This window comes from Dromaius novaehollandiae, chromosome 1, assembly GCF_036370855.1.
Source record: "Dromaius novaehollandiae isolate bDroNov1 chromosome 1, bDroNov1.hap1, whole genome shotgun sequence".
Taxonomy (NCBI): Eukaryota; Metazoa; Chordata; class Aves; order Casuariiformes; family Dromaiidae; genus Dromaius; species Dromaius novaehollandiae.
This window is the reverse complement of record NC_088098.1, coordinates 24,121,148-24,143,721: the sequence shown is the minus strand read 5'-3', so window position 1 is coordinate 24,143,721 and position 22,574 is coordinate 24,121,148. Positions and strand designations below refer to the sequence as shown.

The 22,574-nt window shown below is 40.2% G+C and overlaps 1 protein-coding gene and 1 long non-coding RNA gene across 4 annotated transcripts in view; both read left to right on the top strand.

Annotated features, from left to right (window-relative positions):
- ST7 (suppression of tumorigenicity 7) overlaps positions 1-16,333 on the top strand; it is a 158,879-nt gene extending 142,546 nt beyond the window's left edge. For all 3 annotated transcript variants that reach the window (XM_064507367.1, XM_026097345.2, XM_026097346.2), the window contains exons 12-15: positions 2,121-2,271; positions 8,657-8,749; positions 11,734-11,873; positions 16,008-16,333. In XM_064507367.1, coding sequence (XP_064363437.1) covers positions 2,121-2,271; positions 8,657-8,749; positions 11,734-11,873; positions 16,008-16,103 — 480 coding nt within the window. In that variant the 3' untranslated portion in view covers positions 16,104-16,333. The remainder of the gene's footprint in view (positions 1-2,120; positions 2,272-8,656; positions 8,750-11,733; positions 11,874-16,007) is intronic.
- Positions 16,334-18,868: 2,535 nt separating this feature from the next.
- LOC135327593 (uncharacterized) lies at positions 18,869-22,165 on the top strand. The gene is made up of 2 exons (XR_010387930.1): positions 18,869-18,960; positions 19,431-22,165. It is a non-coding gene; the product is annotated as an uncharacterized LOC135327593 (long non-coding RNA).
- Positions 22,166-22,574: the final 409 nt, after the last annotated feature.

Here is a 22,574-nt window from a genome sequence, read left to right as displayed (position 1 = left end):
TGGTAGAGAAAATCCAAGTGTCACACAGAGTATTGCCACAACTAATTCAGCTTTCCCTCCGTTAATACTGTTACCTGCATCAGAAACATGCATGGTTTCTCTTTCCTCTTTGAATTACTTACGTGTTCCCCACTGTTACTAGTTCTCTGCTTTGAACTTGGTCTCTTCAAATTGTTTGCCTCTTTGTCTCGCTCCTTCCAGGTTTCTTCAGGCAAAAGAGTGAGCAAAAAAAGGGAGCAAAAAGCCCTAGGATGCCCTTCATGGTATCATCCTACTTCATTCTCATTGCTCTATGTCCTTTCCTTTTCCTTTCCTCCAAGGCTGATTCTGAAGTCCCATTTATTTCTTCTCCTCTGTTCACTCAGCTTCTTCCTTATTAACTTGTACTTGTTACCACTTTGGCTTTCTCCTGTCTTCTGCATCATTGAGCCAATGTGCAAGCATGCCCTGCATTCTCATTCACAAAACTCTGCATTTAACAGAAGCTGTGAAGAGGGTAACATCACCCACACCTTTGTTTCACCTTTGATGCGAAATTGCCTTCTAGTGAGTGCCTGCACTCAGTTCTTGTCAGTCCTTAGATTCTGCAGTCCTCCTTCTTCGAGACCAAAGCAGAGAACAGTGGGTAGGCACAGTGTGTAGGCACAATGTAAAGTGGAGGGGCTGCATGCTTACTGTCTTTTTGCTGGTGATTGACCTGAACTTTCCTTCATACCTTTAAATTTGTTGATGACAGAACTCATCCTCTGTAAGACCTACAGTCCTTTTATCATCTTTAACTCCATTTTAATTCTCCCAAACAGCCAGCCTGTCACTAAATATTGTAGGTTCTTATCCAAGTAGTTCTGCGGCTTTATCCTTTTGTCCTGGTGGCTGAAGCAGCCATCTTACCTCCCTGCCTTATATGTAATTGTCTTCCCTTCTGACAACAGAATCACCCCCTTGTAATTCATCCAAACACTGCAGGCAGAATTGTCCATATGTTACGGTCTGAGAGTGTGCTGTTGGACTCACCTGCTAACTGTTGCCTGTTGTATTAGGTAGTCCAGTGGGGAGAGCATTTGCTCTTGGGCATCCTGGAAGAGGGCACTCTTTCTGTATCCTATTGAAGGGAACTCAGTGCACAATTACGAAATGTTTTGCTTCGTGGAGAAAAAACTAACAAATAGGAATGGATTCAGCAGCCTGTAATTTCTGTCTGTCCTTCTTTTCCCTGCAAAGCATGCTGAGAAGGGAAGTCTGTATCTTTTCCCTTCATTAGCAGAGTTGAAGTAACACCAGTGATAAGGTGGTGGTTAACTTCTGCCAAACTGATAGCAGTCTAGCTCATGGTGTGGAAAGCGAAGAAAGATCCCTTGCTTGGATGACGTTCAGAATCTCTATCTTCTGCTGTAGCATGAACCTTCAGAGTGTTTTGCTGGCCTTCTGCTATGGGGGAACTGGTACTGGGAGAACTGCTTGTGGGTTTAGTCAGTAGTGCTTTCCATTTTCATACTATTTTCAGTAAATATTTTGAATAGCTAATTTAAACATCAGTTACTGTTTTCTGAAAATTAGGTATTGTATGGGACACAATATTCGTTACAAAGTAACAAAAAGTACAAAAAATATAATTTGGTAGCTACTTTGGTAGCTAATTTGGTAGCTGCCAGGCTTGGCATACTTACATACCTATTAAGTAATTGATAGTAATGCAGTAATGTGACCTGTGTGCATATTTTTTTATAGAAAGACTGTATGCATCAAGCTGCTTAACGTCCTCTTCATTTTATTATAAACAGTTTTAATTAAAAAGCTCTTGTAATTAGATTCTCTTTCTGCTTTGAGCCTTTTTTTTTCTTTCCCTTTGATAAGAGAGACATCTCATTTTGAAATTCTCCATGGTCCCCCTAGTACAGCTGAAGAGCCAGCATTAACCATCTGTCAGCATATCTTAGTCTTTGGGAATAATTCACTAATTGTCTTCAAGTGCAGTTGGTGATGTTACACATTTGATGAAACACTTACGAATGAAAGTACTTTAGGGAAATAGACCTTTCAGTGTGCATTATAGAATTGCAGGCAGCTTTTTGTGTTTTTTATTACCTCTGAAATAATTCTACTCTGCTTTTTTATTGCAGTATCTACTAGAAATGAAAAGCTTAATTCTGCCCCCTGAACATATTCTGAAGAGAGGGGACAGTGAAGCAATAGCATATGCTTTCTTTCACCTTCAACACTGGAAAAGAGTAGAGGGGGCATTGAATCTCTTACACTGTACATGGGAAGGCAGTAAGTAATTCTCTTTCTTACAAATGAGCTAATCATATGTTTTCACTGAATATCATGGGAAAATAATAGGTATTGGTGAAGTACAGTATGTGGGAATTTTGGAGGTCGGTTATATCCTCACTAGTACAGAAATATTTGAAATGCAAACTGAAAATACAGACTTCATTTAATGGGAGAAAAGTTATGAAGTCCTGAGTTCTGTTTTCTAACGTAACACTGAACATTTCCCATCTTTTTTGTGCTCTGTTTTTGTACTCGTGAATGAGGGAATAATAATTTACCTTCCTTATGGCAGACTTGCAGAGTTTTGTTTGTCATTATTTGAATGCTTTGTTATTGGAAACTATAAAAGTGCCTAAGAAGCACATAAATATTAACATGTAGTTCAAACCGTAAACCAAAGCATTGTTTTATGATATTTTTATTCACAAACTGGAGTAAGTCCAGTAGACAACCACTAGGATGCTTAAAGGACTGGAATATGTGGTGTGTGAGAAGAAGCTGAGGGAGCTGGTTTTATTCAGCCTGGAGAAGAGAAGACTTTTGGGAAGGAGAGAGGGGATCCAGTTGCTGTCTTCAACCACCTGATGGGGAAATTATGTGGAAGACAGTTGACTCTTCTCAAAAGTGAACAGTGGAAGGAGAAGAGGCAACAGACACAAGCTGCTAAAGATAAATTCCCTCTAGACGTAAGAAAAAAAAAAGATTTCACAATGAAGGTGGTGAGGCGCTGGAAGAGGTTGCTGTGAGTTTGTGGGACCTCCATCCTTTGAGGCGCTCAGAGCTCAACTGAACACAGCCCTAAGCAACTCGACCTAAATTTGTTCCTAAAATTGTTCTTTTCAGGTTCCTGGAAATTAAAAAATAGCATTTAGAACCAGCTATTGTGGGCTTTTTACACAGATTTTTCTTTCTGTAATCATTATCCAGTTCCCTTTTTCAGCTCTGCCGCCTTCTGCTTTCTTTCACCCTCTTCATGTGTTCCCTTTTTTCTGCCACATTTCTTTTTTCCTCCATACATTTGCTGTTTTCATTTAGGTTTGTTAGGAAAGATAAAGTTTGTCACCACAATATTTCCTACAGAAATTCACTTGATATCTTAATTGTGAAAATCACTTGACTTACTGTCTCAGTCACTGTGTCAAATGGCCTGAACTTGTCTAATTGGCAGCGTAGGCTTCCTGAGGAAGCCATGGTTTTGCTTCTAGGTGTATAGAATGCCCTGCTCAGTAACCCATGCCATTGCCATCGAGGATTTGGTCTGCTGCATTGTTTTGCTCTGTCCTACTTGCATGCTCTTTTCCTGTAATTTCTCCCAATCTATTATTTTCTCTGTCATAGTTTCTTCCCAGTGGCTTATTTTCAGTGGTTTGCCTTTCTGTAGTGTTTTTTCTCTTCCAGATGCTTGTAGAAGTCCTTTAGCATAAGGCCTCATAATGCCATCATTATGGAGCAGTAGTTGGCAGGGAATCCTGAATATATCTTTTGCTTTGTCAGGCTGGGGAATCCTCAGGGGCCTGGTAACAGAGACTAGTTTTTGGCATAGGAGGCCAGCTGCCCTGCAGTCCCACTAGCAAGTAGGTAATCTAGTCACCTGTGCCTGAAGTCAGTGTATGGCATGCCCATCTAACTACATTAACTGATTCTTCTCTTTGTTACCTTCACAGCGATCTGAGTATGTACTTTATTAGTTCATATTTGTTTATAGGCCTGTGAAGGTATAAATGACGATTGTTACATAACCTCTAAAGAAAAATCCATTATTTGTTTTGCACAGTAATTTCAGAGAGAGATGAACAGTGCACCAAGCCCCAAGAATTTTGTTTAGATTTTCCTCACATATGAAGACACCTATGCGTTTTAATAGTTTCACCAGGATTTGGCCCAGTAATCATAACTTTCAGTCCATATCTTGGTGTGGGTAATATTCTTTATGGATGGATGTAGTAAACTACTGATACTTCTCTTATGTCCTTTACTTGCAAAAAGTTTCCTTAACATTTCTGTCCAACTGTAAGCTAAACTCAGTGGAAACATGGCAAAGGAATTAAATTTAACTAAATCCCAGTTTTTACCAGCAGTCTACACTATGTGGCCAGTTACTGTTGTTTTCTTTCTAGGTATTTATGTATTTGTCATTTAGTATACTGTTAATGTGCTTGAAATACCCACAAGTCTCTCTTTAGCAGTTTGTATGTGGGAAGTTAATGCCTCCATGTGTATACTCTTCAATGCTAACCTTGTAGGAATTGGGCAGAAATAAGTACTGTATTTCAGTAAGTAAATCACTTGGGGGTGCATCTTGAATGCTTCTGAGGAGAATAAGGTCACTCTTAATTAAGGCAGCCTCTAGCAGAATTTATGCAGAAATGTCCTTGTGGTACTTTTTAACTCTGAAACACTTAGAATGTTTTTCCCAAATTGTATTCAACAATTGAGAAAAGTGAGGTTATAAAAATAATGATCATCATCAAACTGGAATGTTGGTTGTTTCCTGCTCTCTCTTGTTTCGATTAGTCAAAGTACAGTTCTATTCATGGTACAGCTCAAGAGCCCAGGTGACACAATGTGAAATGTTGCACTGTAAGGTTTGATCCAGATGCTTTGTACAGAAAGTCTGTAGTTTCAAGCTTAACCAAGTCCGAAAGAGTCTGAGGTGCTTGTTCATCACTGCCTCAGTTTCTGGAATTGTATCATGTATTTGCCATTGTTTGCATGAAGGTGAAAATGTGATGGCACCTTTCACCAGCACAGGGTTGAATGATGAACTCTGCTACCTGAATTGCTTTATGTAAAATAAGATCAGATAATACTGTAAGGATCAAGCACAGGAGCACCTACATGAAAACAAGCTGATACACATCACCAGAGCCCTTTCTTCTGTGGTGACAACACTGCTACATGAATTATTTTTCTGTAAATTCTCCATATTTGGTCTTGTGTCAAAGGTGATTATGTTTAAATTCAGCACAATCTATTCAGCCACTTCTAGCTTATTTTGTAAAAGCAGCACCCTAACTGTCCCTTTCTGATTTTTTTAGAATATTTATACTACTGTGATTCAGTGTGAGACAGAAGAGGTTTGACCGTTTAAATATTAAGCCAAGTCTGAAGGAAAAACTTGTGTTAGTGATTTTGAAATAATGAGCATTGAACATCCCTCCACACACAGTTTTGTTACACTCAGTTTGTTACACGTGAAGATCATACAAGGCTTAAATTACTGGCTTTGTACTTGGCCTTTGGGGGCACTGTGAAGAGGAGGGGTTTAATACTGCAAAAGCAAAAGTTTTAAAGCCCAGCTAGCATTGTTAAACTGCAGGAAGTAGAGGGTCCTTGAAGGCTAGCAGCTAATGTCACTGGCAATGACGTGATTGCCCCTTAGGGAACAAAGGTGGGGCTGAAAGCTCTGATGCTTTTCTGCTGTGTACTGACCTTAGCCTTACTGTAATAACTGTCAGTCTCTTAATAAGTATATGCATTTTATTAGGCCTAATGACAGTCCTAAGAAATACTGCTATACCTCTATCAGAGAATATGTAATTGAGGTTCATGGAGATGAACAACTTCCCTGAAATTTCACTAGTTAGTGTCAGAACAAGAATTTTGTTTTCTTGACTCCCTGAGCAGTGCCTGATCTACAGATTTAGGGTCACCCTGGATGATCACTTCAAATCTGGGTTTCACTCAGTCCCTGAGGCTGCTGATAAATGTCATGATAAAGCAGAAGGTAAGAAGGAAGAGAAGCCACTTGTATCCTCTGATCTTCTCTGCCACAGAGAGAGATTGCAGACCAGGAAGTGAGCAGGAGAAGCATGACTGTGACCTGTCATCTTCTAGTAGAGAAAGTTGTTTTTTCCACGAATGATTATAAACAGATCCTTACAGCAGTAGCCATCTTGCTTAGTGTGCAGTTTGCATTTTATTTCAGTAGACTCCCTTTTAGTCAGTAGAGAGCAATAGGTACTGGTTCCTCTGACATGCTTTAGAAAACTAATTTGGATGGAGACATCTTCACAGTAGTTGTCCATGTTTTGTGCAGTTTCTCTAAGCACTTGACTAAAACCTTTGAATTGACTCTGAGGTAAGAAAACAGCACTAGTAAGAAATACCCAGCATATCAGAAAATCAATGGAAAATACAGACTCTATCTCCTCAACTTCATGATGACAGCAGTGGGAGATATTCACTGCTTCAGATTGACTCTAATCTCCAGAAGAAAGAAGGAGGAGCAAGATTTCTGAAAGTGCGCTTCAGAGACTGTGGCAGTACAGATGTTTGAATTCCCTGGTCCCTTCAGCAAATGATTGGGTCCCAGTAGGAAGGCATTTTTTAACCTCTCTGTGGCCTCACTTGTCTGATATCTTCATCGTGGTTCATGCTACTGCATTCTCCTACCTGTGAATAAAGAGGCAGAGGGATAACATTTAGCCTAACTGACAGAACCATTATGCTATCTCAAGACAGTGCTACCAGTAAAAACATATGCAGAATATAATTAATCAAATATTTGTAAAGCATCTTGCAAGTAGAAAGGATGGTATATTGTGCTGTCTAGGGAAAGACATGCTTTAAAATTGTATGTTAAGATGACCTTGAGAAAATAACACCTATCCATCAAAATACATTTCTCATACATAGTGCTACTGTGGTTTAGGTTCCAGTTTTCTGATGGAGAACTTGTTATGCCATTAAAGGAAATCACACTAGAATGTTTCCTAGGAGCTGGATTGCATAAAGAGATTTCTAGGTTCTGTTGGAGAGGGTCTTGGATGTTTTCAGTAATATATTATACTTCCTTATATAAAAATCATTACGGGAAATCACTGTTGGTAGTTTTACTTCGCCTAAGCACTTAGAACCATCAGTCTTTCATGTCTGAAGACCTGAGGCATAGAATATTTTTTTACTTCTTTATCAATTTAAGAAATTACTGCTACCTGAGAAAAATTGATAACATTTACCTCAACAGACTCCAAGAAAACAGGTTCTTCCCTTATGCAGAGGTTATAGTGATTTATATACACTTTGAAAAGACAATTTACCTTAGAATGATACCCCTGTGGTGTAGATTGGCTGCATTCCAGATACTCACATTAAATACATAATGTTTTTATTTTTAAATACTAATCAAATATGAGAATAAATACCATGTATTAGCTGAAGTTACACTGGCATATTTTCATTCTACTTTGAGGACTTCTGCTTTCCTTATTACTGCTTTAAAAATAGAAAATGAAAATAGATACTCATATAGTTGCATAAGATAAAAGTATAGCTGACATTATTTAAAATGCAGTGTGTATTGTCGTGTGGGGGTGGTCTGTACCTAATATTTAAAATATACAGTGCTTCTAGGACATCTGTTAAGGAAAATATTGCTTCAGTGACTGATGTTCATAGAAACAGTGAGAATAACATGCTGATGACATTTTAACAGTGAGAATAATATATAGAATAATGGAAAAGGATGCATTGATTGCAAAGCTATAATTCAGTCACGTGTTCTGATGTTTCCATAAAACACACAAGCATAACTCAGATGGCCTATGACATCATCAGAGTCCAGATTTAGTAATCCATTTCCCTCCCTCTCTGTTATTATTTTCAATTTAAATATTACATACATTTGAAAAAAATGCATAAGATTAAGTATTGTTTAATCCATGACCTGAAGATTTATATCAGAAACCTGACTTGATCTGCTACATTTTCAAAGAATGCATTACAGGAACCTGGTTTTAATATTTCATTATTAATCTTTGATTGCCAAATATAAAATGAAAACATGACTGTGTTGGAAAACTGGTTCTCTGTGCTGACTCACACAGTGTTACCTGGTGTGCTGGAGTGTGATGGGTAAATCACTGGGGCTTAATACTTTTTTCCATGTAAAATCTCCATTATGCTCGATGCAGAGTTTGCAAGTATTGGCCCAAATTCACAAGCTGGGCTGGTCATTTTTATAGGCTACACCTGTTATATCAGATACAGCTTTTTTTTCCCTGAAAATTAAAAATTCTAGACCCTAAAAGTCTAAGCCAAAATGTGTAAACTTGACTATGGAATGTAAGTACACTGAGCTCTGACCAAGCAAACGTTTATGTATGTGCATGTAAAGTGGTCTCACTTGACACTCAAGAACCTACTCCCAAGAATAAAAGTAAACATTAAGTACTTGCTAAATTAAAAGCTAAGTGTAGATTTCAATTTTGGCATTTAATTAAGTATTTAATTAATTATACATATTTAATTAAGTATGTAACTGAATATTCTGATATTAGTGCTTTGCCTACATTTGTTTTCAAAATTGTAAATACAGTTAAGTATGTCCAGTAACTGCCACTCTTACGGTAATTGTGTACTGTGTTGTTTTTCTTTTCAGCTTTCAGAATGATCCCCTATCCACTGGAAAAAGGACATCTTTTCTACCCTTACCCTATTTGTACAGAAACTGCAGATAGAGAGCTACTACCATGTATGTTCAATCCTTTTCTCTTCTTTCTTAATGTTCACATAAAAGAATTGTTTACTTTAGGCTTGCAGTGCTGATCTCCATTGATGCCTGTTAAATTGGGTACACTGGATTAGAATAATCACCTGACAGTGAGTCTCTGGAGCTCACTTGATTGTTTAAAAGGCAGTTCTAACCATAATTCATAACGATTAGCTATCTTTATTGCTGTCAACAGCGTGGGGATCGGGAGAGAGATTACTGAGGGAATATAAATCTGTTAGATTTTGCTGCTTCTCTCCTGCCAAGACAGTAGAAACTATGTCTGATCCTTTATCTAGGATAACATCCCATCAAACCAAAAGCACAGTTGCCCAGCCTTGTCAGTCTTACGTAGACAAACTAGCTATTTAAATTCCAAGGCAAGATCAAACCTGCATGAGACCGCTGGATCATTAACATAGTTGTTGTGCCAAGTTATTCTAACATTTTCTGAAAAGCAATCCTAAGTAGCAAGGGAGGCTTTTCTTCAATTAATGATATGTCTGCTATTATGAAGAGATTGATGTGAAATTACCTCAGTCATTTATCATAGATGTTTGTAGTATGTATTAGCAAAGTGCCAACAGTGTTCCCAGCATTCCACAAGATACAGATGCAGAGACAGATCCAGTCCTCAGGAAGTCTTACAGCCTAAGCTGATGAGACTACTTGCAGTGCATGCAGCGAAGCACAGGAATGCAGAGGAAGAGCCGAAGCAGCCAGTAGGGTTTCTCACTGAAGTCAGTGGGACTTGGTGTGAGCGCGTGTGGAGTGCACACGTGTGCAGGGCTTTGCAGGGTCAGGTTAGAGAAGACAAACACAGGGTGATCAAGGGGATTCCCCCCTCACCCTCTCCATTCTGAAAAGGCAATAAAGAGAAATCTTTATCTGGAATCTGGAAAAAGTAGAAAACAGCCTGCTTCTGCTGTGAATGCTGGGTTTGCTAGTATTTGCAGTCCTCATAGTCTTTCATTCATAACTTCTTGAGGTTGGGCTAAAAAACGTGTTGCTACTTTTAATAAGTCTACGCGGGTAAACATTAGGTCAGAATAATACAGCAAAAATCCACTCATTGTGAGGCTCTCTTTCACAGTACATTCTCCCTGATATTACACAGAAATCCTTGGCAACTGACAGTATCTCCCCACCCCATTATAATCACTCTAATTACAACAACACCTCTTAGAGTGTTCTGCCTGCTTTACTCAGAGGGATACTGAGCTGGGGAGGGAGGAGTGTCAGGAGATTTAGGCATGACAAAGTCATGCAGAATAGTTCAGCATTCTCCTTTCTAGATGTAAAACTAATTGTTCTTGTCAAATGTTAGAAGCAAGGGACTCTTTAACAGCATATGTAGATAGTCATGGTTTGCTCTGGCTGTTATGGGAAATGCCTTTCAGTGCAAAATCTCTTGGGTTTGAGAAGGGAAGGGTTTAACATACTGTGACAGACACAGGTCGCATAAAGGGTTTTTGCATACCTGTCCACACCCTTTAATAGCATGTGTTCTATAGGAGAGCTTAGCTGGAATGATGTCAGAACGCTGAGCTCTTGTAGGCTACCCTAATTAAAAATATCAATCACATAGCTTTAGCTATGACTGGATAATAAACCAGAACAATAGGTTTGAGCATTTGTCAAACGCAAGTGCAACCAACTGCATGCCAGAAATCTTAGTATTTCCCAAGCTCTAAATTTAAATCAAACAGAAGTTGCAAATTATCTGTCTTTTTCTTTTTAACGTTCTTTAAACTGAACGAATTTGCAGAACCAAAATTGTATTTATTTTTCATTCTTAATATTTCATTTTAAACCCTTATAAATTCTTGCTGTTTATATTGGAAACCACTGTTCTCAGGACGGATGCAGTCGTGAATATTGTCCTGCCAGGTGTCCTGCTGGATTACTCTGTGCTTATGTTATCTGTGGGTGTGATTGGATGAGACCTGTTCACTGAAGCAGAGAAAGCAGGGAAAATGGAGAAATAGTGTTTTGTGTATATAGATTGCCACAGGATTTGAGTATATGAGAAGCATAAATTTGGCGTTGAAATTGAAACACTTTTTCTGATTCAGCACCAAAGTCTGCATTTATCTTGACTGTAGCTTCAAACTACGGACTGACTGAATGAAACAGATAAGTGTTGCCCAGAACTTTTACCAACCCAGAAAAATTTTCACCTTGAATCTGAGTGACCATAAAAGTGTAAAGGATATTTTCTTACAGTGAAAGCCTCATCATCCTCTTTTGACCCTTTTAGCCTTCTCGGTGCTGCTTCCTCCAAAGCACCAGAGTAAAGGATCTTTCCATACCCCGTTTGGTTTATGCTAACAAACACCTCTAAAATTCTTTATTAATTTCATTTTCAGGTTTTAAAACTTTAATTATTAAAAGATTGTTATATTGTTATAAATATGCAGGGAATTCTGAAATTCTGGATTTATATGTTATGCCTTTAGGTTGAGTTTTCTCAGTTCTGCAGAATTTATTCCTAGAATTTACTGTTACAAATGGTATAGTTTTACTGCCTGCTTAAACCAATCGGCAACTGTGCTTCTACTGAAAGGCTGGTCTCACTGCTGCTCCCAGCGGCATGTCTCTGCCACCTCTGTTTGTCAGCATTAGCAAACATGCAGCCATGTGGCTAGTCACTAACCTATGTAAAAACCAGGCATTTTATTTGTAGGTTAGTTTTCTGGGGCTGGTTGTTGCACAGCTGCATTTTAGCTAGTGCTGACACAAGGACAGCAAAAGTAGCATGTAGGTTGGACCAGAGGAAGACAGAAGGGTGATGTCTGGATCAGAATAACCTGGTAGTGAGGTAACTGGCACAACAATGCTAGGCTAAGGTGATTCAGATCTTCTATATGTTTCTTTGTTTCTTTCTTCAAAAACATTTTCAGCCAAGTAAGAAAGAATGTTTTTTTAACATACAATGCACTCCCTTCCCCCTCTTCTTTCCACAGCGTTTCATGAAGTTTCAGTTTACCCCAAGAAAGAACTTCCGTTCTTCATCCTCTTCACTGCTGGATTATGTTCTTTCACAGCCATGCTAGCCCTCCTGACACATCAGTTCCCAGAGCTTATGGGGGTTTTCGCAAAAGCTGTGAGTATTCTCTGCTGCTCTTCTTTGGTAAATAAAGACACAAGTATAGCAGAACTGAGCTAAATACTGCTCGGTATTAAACTTTCGCATATTCAGAAGTATGAAACATCAAGAGACCTAACTCTCAGCAAGGGGACAGTGAAGAACCATTAAGAGAGTTAAGCAGTAAAACATTACTGTCTGTCTTCTCTGGTTTATATGGCTCTTTTGTTGGGCTAGATCTCTCATGGTTTTGCCAAGAGAGACGTGGGGGGGGGCAGAGGAATATTTTTTTTCCTAGGTAATCCAATGAAATAAGCTAATAATGGTTTGCAGAACCCCTCTGTTCAGTGTAGAGCTGTAATGACTATGCCATGTTTTCCAGTGCAGTAGAAACTCTTGTTATAAGCAGAAACAGAATGCACTGTTAATGAGGGCAAATCTCTGTGTTCTTTCCCCAGACTGCTGTGAAAGATATAGTTTCAGTATTTCCCTCATAGTGTTTATTAACTGCATCTAGGGAGGTCTCTGCTAATTCTGCTTTTCTAATCCAGCGAGGATTAATAAATAGAGGAAGATGAGGGGGAAGGGCCATCAGTTGTGCTAAAACCTGCTTTTTTCTTTGCAAAACCAAGAGCATCAGTGCTCCAGTGTTCTAGGATATGAAAAATTCACTTCCTAGAAAAGTCCCAGGGTGATCAAAAAATGTTCTCCTCATCCAAGAAATGCTGAATATCCTCTGTAGTAATATTTTTTCCTCAAATATATTTTTATCTGAGACAGGTCTTGTGTTTCTAAAAAAAGCCTTCTGGCTTCAATTTCAGTTTCTTTGGTGCATTTTTGGGGGGCTTTAATTTCAATTTCTTTGGTGCTTTTCATGGGGGGGGGGGGGAGGGGGAAGGCAAGTCTGAAAGGCTTTGGCAAAATCCAGAATGTAAGTACTTTCTCAGACTCCTTTACAATTGCCAAGGGACTCCCTTTGAAGTAAACCAAGTCTTCTAACACCCAGCCTGGTCAGAGTTAGAAGTTTGGTACAGCAACAGTTCTTGAGTCAACAATTCTGTTTCATCAGCTCTGGAAGACAGGAAATAAGATCAGCTGTAGCAAAAGATATCACTTCTGTCATAGTGAAGTTTTAAAACTTATCTGAAATGTTATTACTGCCTCTTTTTTTCTAAAGTGTGTATTTAGGCATTTGGTGGACAGTAAGTGTATGACTAAGGGCTATGTTCTTAAAATTCTTTGCAGAGGGATTTCTGTTTGTTTTTTCCTTAAGTCTTTGAAGTGCATGACCCTTGTTTTGGGGCTCTTCTGCTGCAACCTGCAGTTCCCCCATGTTGGCACAATTAACAACCCTCAGTCCTGTCCCTGTCCCTGCCTTGCTGCAGAACAAAGAATGTATCTGAAGCTGGCAGCACAATGAGGTTTTGTTCTTAGAGCTCCTTCTACAGGCAGTGAACTAGCAGCATCAGAGAAAACTGGCAGCATGTCTGCTCACAAGATCTCCCAAAGGAGGGATTAACAAATGTCAGCCCTTGAAGTCTGTGGTTCCTGCAGGTCTCCCATTACACCCTGTTTATGGAATTGCAATACAAGGTGAGCCCATGCTGGCAAGACCCATGCTTCGGCTAGATGGGTGGCCTAGGACCACAAACATGCTGAATCCTGCCAGCAAAAGACTCTTCAAGGCAGAAAAAGCCCTTGAATACTGAGAACCCCTCCATGTGTGAGTTTGCCATAGGCAGGTTGTGCCACTGTGACAGTCGCCCAGGGCTGCCTGTGTTACACCACTGGCTGCTGGGATCAAAGGTATTTTAAAACTACTTTACTTTTCTGGGAGGTTCAGCACAGATTCACTGGAATTTGCCAAACCTCATCAGAGCAGCAGTCTTCCAGAGCCAGAACCTATTCTGAACGCTGTCTGCCAGTTCCGTGGGAAGAGCACATATTCCCAACTGCATCTAGCCAATTATGTAACACTGTTCCTGGAAGTAAAGTTGATTTTTCCCACACAGAAATTGGAATAACCCAGTTCTTCTATTTGACTGATTAGTTGGACTGAGTATAAGTAACTTCAAAATGACAACAAATCTTAGTGTTTTCACTTGGTTAGGGGAGAGCATGTTCCTAGCTTGCACTTATGATTTTTGCTAGGCTTTCTAACAAAGGGCTTTTGGAGATCACTCAGAGTACAACCACAAACAGGACAAATTTCATATTGCAGTGGTTTAGATAAAATTGCTGACACAGTGTAAATATGTTAGAATTTCCTCTGTTTTGTCACGCAGAAATATAACAATATCCTGTAAATTGCTCAAATTTGTTAAAAATGTATGTACTTTCATAACATGGTAGCAGTAAGAATATATCTTAAACAAAAATGAGAGACATAACAAAGGAGTCAGTATTTAATTCATCAAGTCAACAGTCATATGTGTCTGAAAGTGTAGCTCCTAGTTAAATCCCACCAAAAATTATTAAAATGAGTGAAACAAGACAGATTTTTCTCTGATTTATTTGATATCTTTCTATGCCTGAGGTCACTGACATGGTCTATTTCAATATTTTCTTTATGATGGATTAGTCTTAGTTCAGCAAGCAGGTTTGCATAGGGAGATCTTTCATCTGCTTGGACGTCTGCAGAGCCTGAGGTAGAGAACATATGGATCAGATCAGAGGGACTGAGCAATAAATAGTCAGTTCCTCCATGCAGATAACCAGCCATGCAGTGGAAAAGTTTTAAAAGATACATTTTCAGTATCTGTTTTAATCAAACAGCATTATTCAGAATTTGCTCCCAGAAATCTGCTTTCTTCCAGCTTTGAAATAACCAAGCTGATAGCTTTCTTTTAAAATTTAAAATAATAGCAGACTTTTTGCAGCTCTGCCATCAGCAGCTCTGCCACCTTGTTTTCTTCTCTACTGCTGGTGCTGTTTCTTTTGTTCTGTGTAAGAAACTGTCAATGTCAAAGGGAAAGGCAAAAAGCATAAAAAAGCCAAATCATGCAGATTAAACCCTCCTGGGTACTACTGTATGTTGAGCAGGCATGGTATGTAGCTGCCGGTGATGTTTGAGAATGTGAGCACCAAGAGCTTTCCAAGGGCCACACAATGTGCACTGTTTCAACAGCTTCACAGCTCATAGCAGGCCTTCCACTAATTGTGCTGGAAGGCAGTCAGCTGAAAGGGGCCTTTCATGTCCCACAGCATTTGGGGACAGAAATTGGGTTCCCCATGACTTTGGGAAGAGGAACTGAGCCCTAGTTGTTACTGGGCTTCCAGATGGCTCTGTACAACACTGGCCGCTTGGGCCCTGTGACTGAGAGCATCATAGCAGAGCAGGAGTTAGCAATGACAAGGCAAACGTGAATGCTGCAGATAGCCCCAGGACAGATATCACTCAGGGATACACCTTGTACAGAAGGTGGCATCCTGAACCACTTGCTGTCAGTGCAGATTCTCCTGCGACTTCAGTGGAGCCAGGCTTTGTACACAAGTCTAAATATATTTTGCAGACCAAGTGCTTAGGCGCTTAGCTGGCAATGTTATTTTTCCTGTGATAAAATGATCTCTATTCACCTGATTCTGTAATACATGTCTATCATAATATTAATATATTGAAACTTCTTTCAGAATGACATTCTGTTCTTTAGTGGGAGGAGGAGGTTAGGATAAATTGCAGGTAGTGATGCTTCAGTGGATATAGCAGATCTGTCAGTGGATATAGCAGATCTGTAGAAAACACAGAACCATTTTAAATCTGAATCTGAAGACACGTATTTTGTCTCTGAGAGATGATCTGACTGCACTTATGAAAAACACTGTGTTTTAACTCAGTAGGTTTTGGGTTGAGCTTTCAAGGATGAGCCTAGATCAAGGATGTAAGTCATGTGAGAGCTTTTGTGCAGTTTCCATTACATTTATCTTTGTAAAAATGGGTCTCTTGCTTGCATGACTACAAAATCCAGAAATCTGTGTATATGCAAGGCTCAGAATTTGGCAGAAAGGCTTTATGCATGAATTAGTTAATTTTTATCATGCTGGAGGATTTTATGGAGCAATGCAGCAAGAGTTTCTTGTCTTGTTGGACAGCTTTCTCTTGAGGTTTATTGTCTCCTGGATTTTGATCTGAATGTGTATCTGATTTTTTTGCAGTTTCTCAGCACCCTCTTTGCTCCTTTAAATTTCGTGATGGAAAAAGTAGAAAGTATCCTGCCTTCTAGTCTGTGGCACCAGCTGACGAGGATCTGAGGGAGCACACCCGCTGACTGACTGCCATGACATCTTCTGTGCCAACTTTTTGTTGACCACAAGAAAGCATGATAAAAAAAGGGAAGCAGTTCTAAGACTTAAAAACTCTTCATGAATTGTCTGTTCTCATATAAAAACTGTTTTGTTGTACAGAATACATTGATGTTAGGTTCTATTATATTTTGCCTTCAGAAAAGAAAAAACTTAAAAATAAACTTTTGTGTATTGCAGCATTGCTGTCTTTTGGCTTCTTCTTCAAAGCTCTAATTGTATTTTGTGTTCTTAAACATCTGATTGGTGTATCTGCTTTACCACAGCTAGGGCTTGGCTTTCCGTTCAGTTAATGAAGCAGCACTAATAACTTCACAATTTAAAGCAACAGTACCACTGCGTTTCATTAAGGAGATCAGTTAGGGTGAAGCCCTCACCACTACACACAGTCTAGACAAGGTTTCTGGACACTTAAAGCTCTTGCTTAGAGCAGCTTTAGGCTCTCTAGACAGTTTGGATGGTACACTGGGCTTCCGATCCCATCCCCTGCATCAGTTTTATCCTCATTTGAATTTTCAGCTAGTCCACATACTTTACAGATTTTATTCACTCCACTATTTCAAGTACCTCCAGAAGATTTATGCTTTGGCTGTTTACAGAACACAGCATGAGTAATGGCAGAGAATTGATGGCAAATTTATCTGTAATGCGTGGTGATTGCATTCATGCTTTTATGTATTTCTTGCTCAGTTTTTACTGCATTATTAGTACCTCTCAAGTATGAGAAAGCAGGTATTTTATCCAATACAGATAAAACATGAGCGTTATAGAATGTTTGTTGCTTGAGACCAAAAGCTCGTTAACAAAATTGGTATTAGTTTATTCACAATTAGTAGAGAGCGTGGTGTTTTTTCAGCAGGCTTACACCAGGAAATCTTATCCTCATACTCTGAGAGTTTTAGACAATGTATTCAGTTTTAACCCTGCCACTGTAAATGAAAATTGTATGACTTAACTTCCCGTAGACATCTCTGCCAATGTATGGAGCCAATGCTAAGATCGAGAATTTGATCTGGAAGCTGAAGCAAGTGCTCTTAACTGTCAAGACTTGAAACTACAGTCTTATAGATTCACTAAGGGTTTTTTTTTTCAACCCTTTCACCAAATAAGTAAGTGTAGAGTTGATACAGCAGAAAGAAGATGCCACTTTGCCAGCTGAACTTTGAAATATGCAACATTTCAGAGGATGTTTCCATTGTTTTAAAAATGCTGTCTAGCTTGAAAGGCTGTGATTACCAGGAGGTGAGTTTATTAATCAATGAGGATGTGAGTGAGCAAAGATAAAGCTCCTATTAACAGAGCTGGTGTGAAAAGATGTTGTTTCTTTACAGCAGGAGATGAGTTGCATCATTTCATTTTTTGCCCTCTTGATTGCCTCTATGTTAGTCTGGACGGGAGAAGGATATTTGTCAAAATGAGTAGTGGTACTGCATTAAAGCAACATCTGCTGTACTAGGTGAAAAATGCCAGCCCCACACCAGGAGAAATCAGTTGTTAGGATGAGACCTGAGGGAGGACATAGGAAAGCAGAGAGCCCCATGGCTAGATAGTAAAACTAGTGAGGTGATGAGTGAGGTCACTGCTGGGATTTCCAGACAGGTTTATTATCTCTGGCCCTTATTCCTGCAAAGCAATTTTTTGAAGTAAGAATGGCTTACATTTAATGCAGGATGTGGCATAAGATTACAGGTAGAGAAATGCTAGTGGACAGCATGTGGAAATGGGAAATGGACCAATATTTATATTCCCAGCTTTGCATCTGAATTGCTAAAATAGCCACAGGAAACACCTTTAAAGCACTGTTCCTGTATGTCTCCAGCTGTAAAACTAGGAATAGTACTCACTTGTTTGCCTGGCAAGGGTGCTGTCAGAATTACTGAAGGTTCGCAGAGATCAGAAGGATTGGTCATCTTCACCTCTTGGTATCATACATTTGTTTGTGTTCCTTATTGCCAGCCGCCTCAAAAAACTGTCACATTTAATGTATATGTAGCCAAAAGTTCAAAGAAACAAACTGCTGTGATGAACAGTTCTAATATGTAAATGTGTTTGCATATCAGTATATAGCTCTACAGAAGTCTGTTGAATTAGGGTACTATATTGGCCTGCCATTGGAAGATGAAATAACGTGAATCATTATCTGTGTGGAAATTATCTGTAATAATCTTTAAAAAAAATGCTTAACACCTGGGAAGAATCAAATCCTTTCTTTGAACTATGGTGAACTATAGGAACACAAAAATATCTTTATGCAATTCTATTCCTACTGTTTCTGGTATCCATCTCCTTTACACGCACTCTTGAGCTACGGATTTTATCTAGAAAAATCTTTTTACTTTTAATTATAATTCTAGGCATCTGTGAGACTGTGCAAGTCAGACAAAAGAGTTTTCTCTTTCTCTGGGCAGAGTTTGTTGCCTTAGGCTTTTATGCTTCTGACATGTTTCTTGTGAAGTATAGCTTAGATCAAAAGGAGAATGCAGCCTATGCTTATAATCATAGGAGGCCTCTGGCTAAACACAGAGATGAGCGTTGTGGAAATCTGGTTCAGATAGTAACTCATCCAAATTTTACTTTACAAATGTATGGGGGGAGGGCTTCTTAACTCAAAGTTTTCACAGTTCCCTTTTTTTCTTTAAAGACAAGCTAATACAGTTTGGTTGCACAGTACCTCTTTACATTGTAAACTGCACAAAATAAGAGGAGAGAAACCCCGGAGTGCCAGGTAGGCCAAGCTGGCCACCTCCAGGCTCTCACGCCAGATCGGGTTTACAGCTGCTCCAAGACAAGAGCCCTCCTGGAAGAGGTGAGTGCTACACCTATAGGAAGGCTCTGGTTTACTCTGGTTGTTCATCATTTGGGTTAAATAAGCGTCAATGCCAAACAGATTTTTGAGCTGGCAAGGGATGTGAAGGGCAACATAAAGGGCTTCTACAGGTAGACCAGCAGCAAACCAAAGCCTAGGGAGAATGTGGGCCCACTGCTGAATGGGGCAGGGGACCTGGCGACAGAGGATATGGAAAAGATTGAAGTACTCAGTGCCTTCTTCTCCTCGGTCTTTACTGGTAAGACTGACCTTCAGGAAGCCCAGACCTTTGAGACCAGAGGGGATGTCTGGGGCAACGAAGACCTACCCTCGGTGGAGGAGGATCGTGTTAGGGAATATTTAAACAAATTGTATAGACACAAGTCCATGGGTCCTGATGGGATGCACCCGCAAGTGCTGAGGGAGTTGGCCAATGTCACAGCAAAGTCATTCTTTATTATTTTTGAAAGGTCATGACAACTGGAGGGTTCCTGAGGACAAAAGAAAGCACCTGTCCCTCCTTTCTTCAGGAAGGGCACGAGGAGGATCCAGGGAACTACAAGCCAGTCATCTCTCTTCGGTTGCTGGGAAGGTGATGCAGCAACTAATCCTGGAAACCATTTCCAAACACATTAAGGATAAGAAGGTGATGGGAAGAAGTCGGCATGGATTTATGAAGGAAAAATGGAGTTTGACCAACCTGAGCACCTTCTACAATAAAGTGATTAATTCTGTGGACAAGGGCAGAGCAGGGGAGAGCGTTTATCTTGCCTTCAGCAAGGCTGTCAGCACTGTCTCCCCTAACATCCTCCTAGACAAACTGAGGAAATGCAGGTGAGATACATGGAGAGCCTGAAAAGGGGCTGAACTGTTGGGCTCAAAGGGCTGTGGTCAGCGGCACAAGGCCCAGCAGGAGGCCACCACTAGCACTGTGACCCTGGGGTCAATACTGGGGCCAGTACAGGTTCACATCTTTGATGATGACATGGACAATGGGACAGAGTGCAGCCTCAGCAACCTGGCAGACTCCACAGCCTTGGGAGGAGTGGTTGTTCTCCCTCCATGGCTGTGCTGCCACTCAGAAGGACCTTGACAACCCCGAGAAGCGGGCAACCGGCAATCTCGTAAAGTTCAACAACGGGAACTGCCATGGGCTGCATCTGGGGACAAATAACCCTGTGCACCGGGGCAGGCTGGGGGCTACTGGTTGCACAGCAGCAAGGAGCAGCCAACGGCCTCCTGGGCCGCACCAGGAACAGCATCGCCAGCAGGGCAAGGGAGGGGAGCCTTGCCCTCTCCTCAGCACTGGGGAGGCCACAGCTGGAGGGCTGGGCCCAGGACATGGACCTCCTGGAACATGTGCAGCAAAGGACCATGAAGATGATGAGTGGCTTGGAGCATCTGCCCTGCCTGGAGAGACTGCGAGAACTGGGCCTGCTCAGCCTGGAGAAGAGACAGCTCTGGGGGCATCTTACTCTGTATAAATAAATCCCTGTGGGAATACCTGATGGGGGTAGAAGGTGAAGAATCAGAGCCAGGCTCTTCTCGGTGGTGTCCAGGGAAAGGCCAGGAAGCAACAGGCACAAACTGAAATAGAGGAAACTCCATTCAAACATAAGAAAAAAACTCCTTTACTATGAGGGCGGTTGAACACTGGAACAGGTTGCCGAGAGAGGTGTTGGTGTCTCCATCCTCGGAGATACTCAAGCCCTGGCTGGACATGGCCCTGAAAACCTGCTCTGCAGGAGCCTGCTTTGAGCAGGGGCCTGGCCCAGAGGATCTCCTGAGGCCTCTTCTGACTTCAGCCCTCCTGTGACTCTGTGGGCTGCACCTTTCCCATGGACCAAGTCACCATGCATCCAGAAATGTGAGAATCATGAAAAAACAGCAGGCAGCAGATAACAATTCTGCACCCTGAATTGAAAGGGGGCGTCACTGGGGGGCCCAGAGACAATCTCTGAAATGCCCATGCACTTCTCATCGCTCAAAACTTTCCATGAGTGACAGAAGCAGAAATTTCTGTCTTCCCCTGCTGCCATGGGAGCAAGTCCCCAAGCTCGCGCTCGCCCTCTTGCTTGCTTGCCATGGCTTCTGCTTCCTAGCTCACCACAGCTAACAGTCCTCAGCACTGTACCAAAACACACCTAAGATGGGATCTTTTTCTATATTTTCTGCTTAGATTATTTGCACAGGATGAGACATAATTGCAGAGCGAGAAGCCCTGTCATATGCCACCGGCCACCTCTCAGGGTTTCAAGCTTTCAAAAAAGTTTTACGCTGTTTCCCAGAAATACAAGGTATCTTGTAAGATGAGAGCAAGTTAAAACCCTCAGTCCAGAGAAATAACTATTTAAAATAGCATTATATCAGAAAATTACTTATTTCTAGACCATTTCTTATATAGGTAAAATGAAGACGTAAACAACAGGACTCACATCTTGGCCTACAGCTTAAGGTGAGGTAAAGGCGAGTGACTTTTTCACAGTCTTGCCCTGTGCTTCCTGTTTTCTTCTGCCAGAATAAAAATTCCACCTTTAATGCAGTGACCCAAAAACCTTTACAGATGGGACTGTAGAATTCGAGTGTATTTGTTTTCTTTCGTGTTAACCAAATGATGCACTTAGGATCAAGCCGTATCAGATTGATGCTGATTTCATTATCATTTATTTAGCTTTCTAGAACAAGTTCCCTTGTAAGAATGACGCTTCCTTTTTTTCCAACAGTTTGAAATATTTTCAGCATTAATACAGGATGAATTTGTAGACTATTCAAAGGCCTCTCTTGATCCTTCAAAACACCTGGCACAAAAAATAAAATATTATATTGCTTTTAAGTTCTTTAAGGCTTAAAATGTGATATAGTTCAGAGAGTGAACTACATGTGGATTTAATTTCACAATGAAATTTTAATAAAAATTCTCCTTAAATACAATTAGGTGTGAAATTTTGCTTATCCAGCCTAGAGCCAGAATTTTTAGCAATGAGGCCAATAGTACAACCAGAGAACTTAAAGTGTGTACATATATATTTGTGTGCATGTGCAATGCACACACTGCGGACTAACATGATGACAGGGCTTTTCACAGCAGCAGTTGGTTTATGCCCAGAAGCATGACAGTTTGGACTTCTAACTACGATCATAACAGTAATGCTATACAGTGTAACTGAAAATATCTTATTATTCAAATAAATGACTTTCTGTATCATCCTAATCTTTCACTGTCAATTGTGCCTTCTGGAGATTGCCCATTTTGAGACTCTCGGAAAATCTTTCTGGAGATTGCCCATGCTGAGACTTGCCCATTTTAATGCTACAAATATTTTTAAAAGTATTTCAGGTATTTAAATGACTGAGTTTTAAGATAATTGAATGCAAACAAGCATTTTCTCTTAATACTCTTTAAAAAAAGCATACTGGCGTACTCACCTAACTTTATTTTCATGGTATGCTACTTGTATATTACTTTTTCACACACAGTTTTTGCACATGAAGGTACCTCCAGTCTTTTCTATTTTCATATAGAAATTTTTCATGTATCTATCTAAAACATTTTCTGTCAACTGTTCAATCTCCTTTTCCCAAGTTATTTTTTATTGCCTTGCGGCCTCATGGGT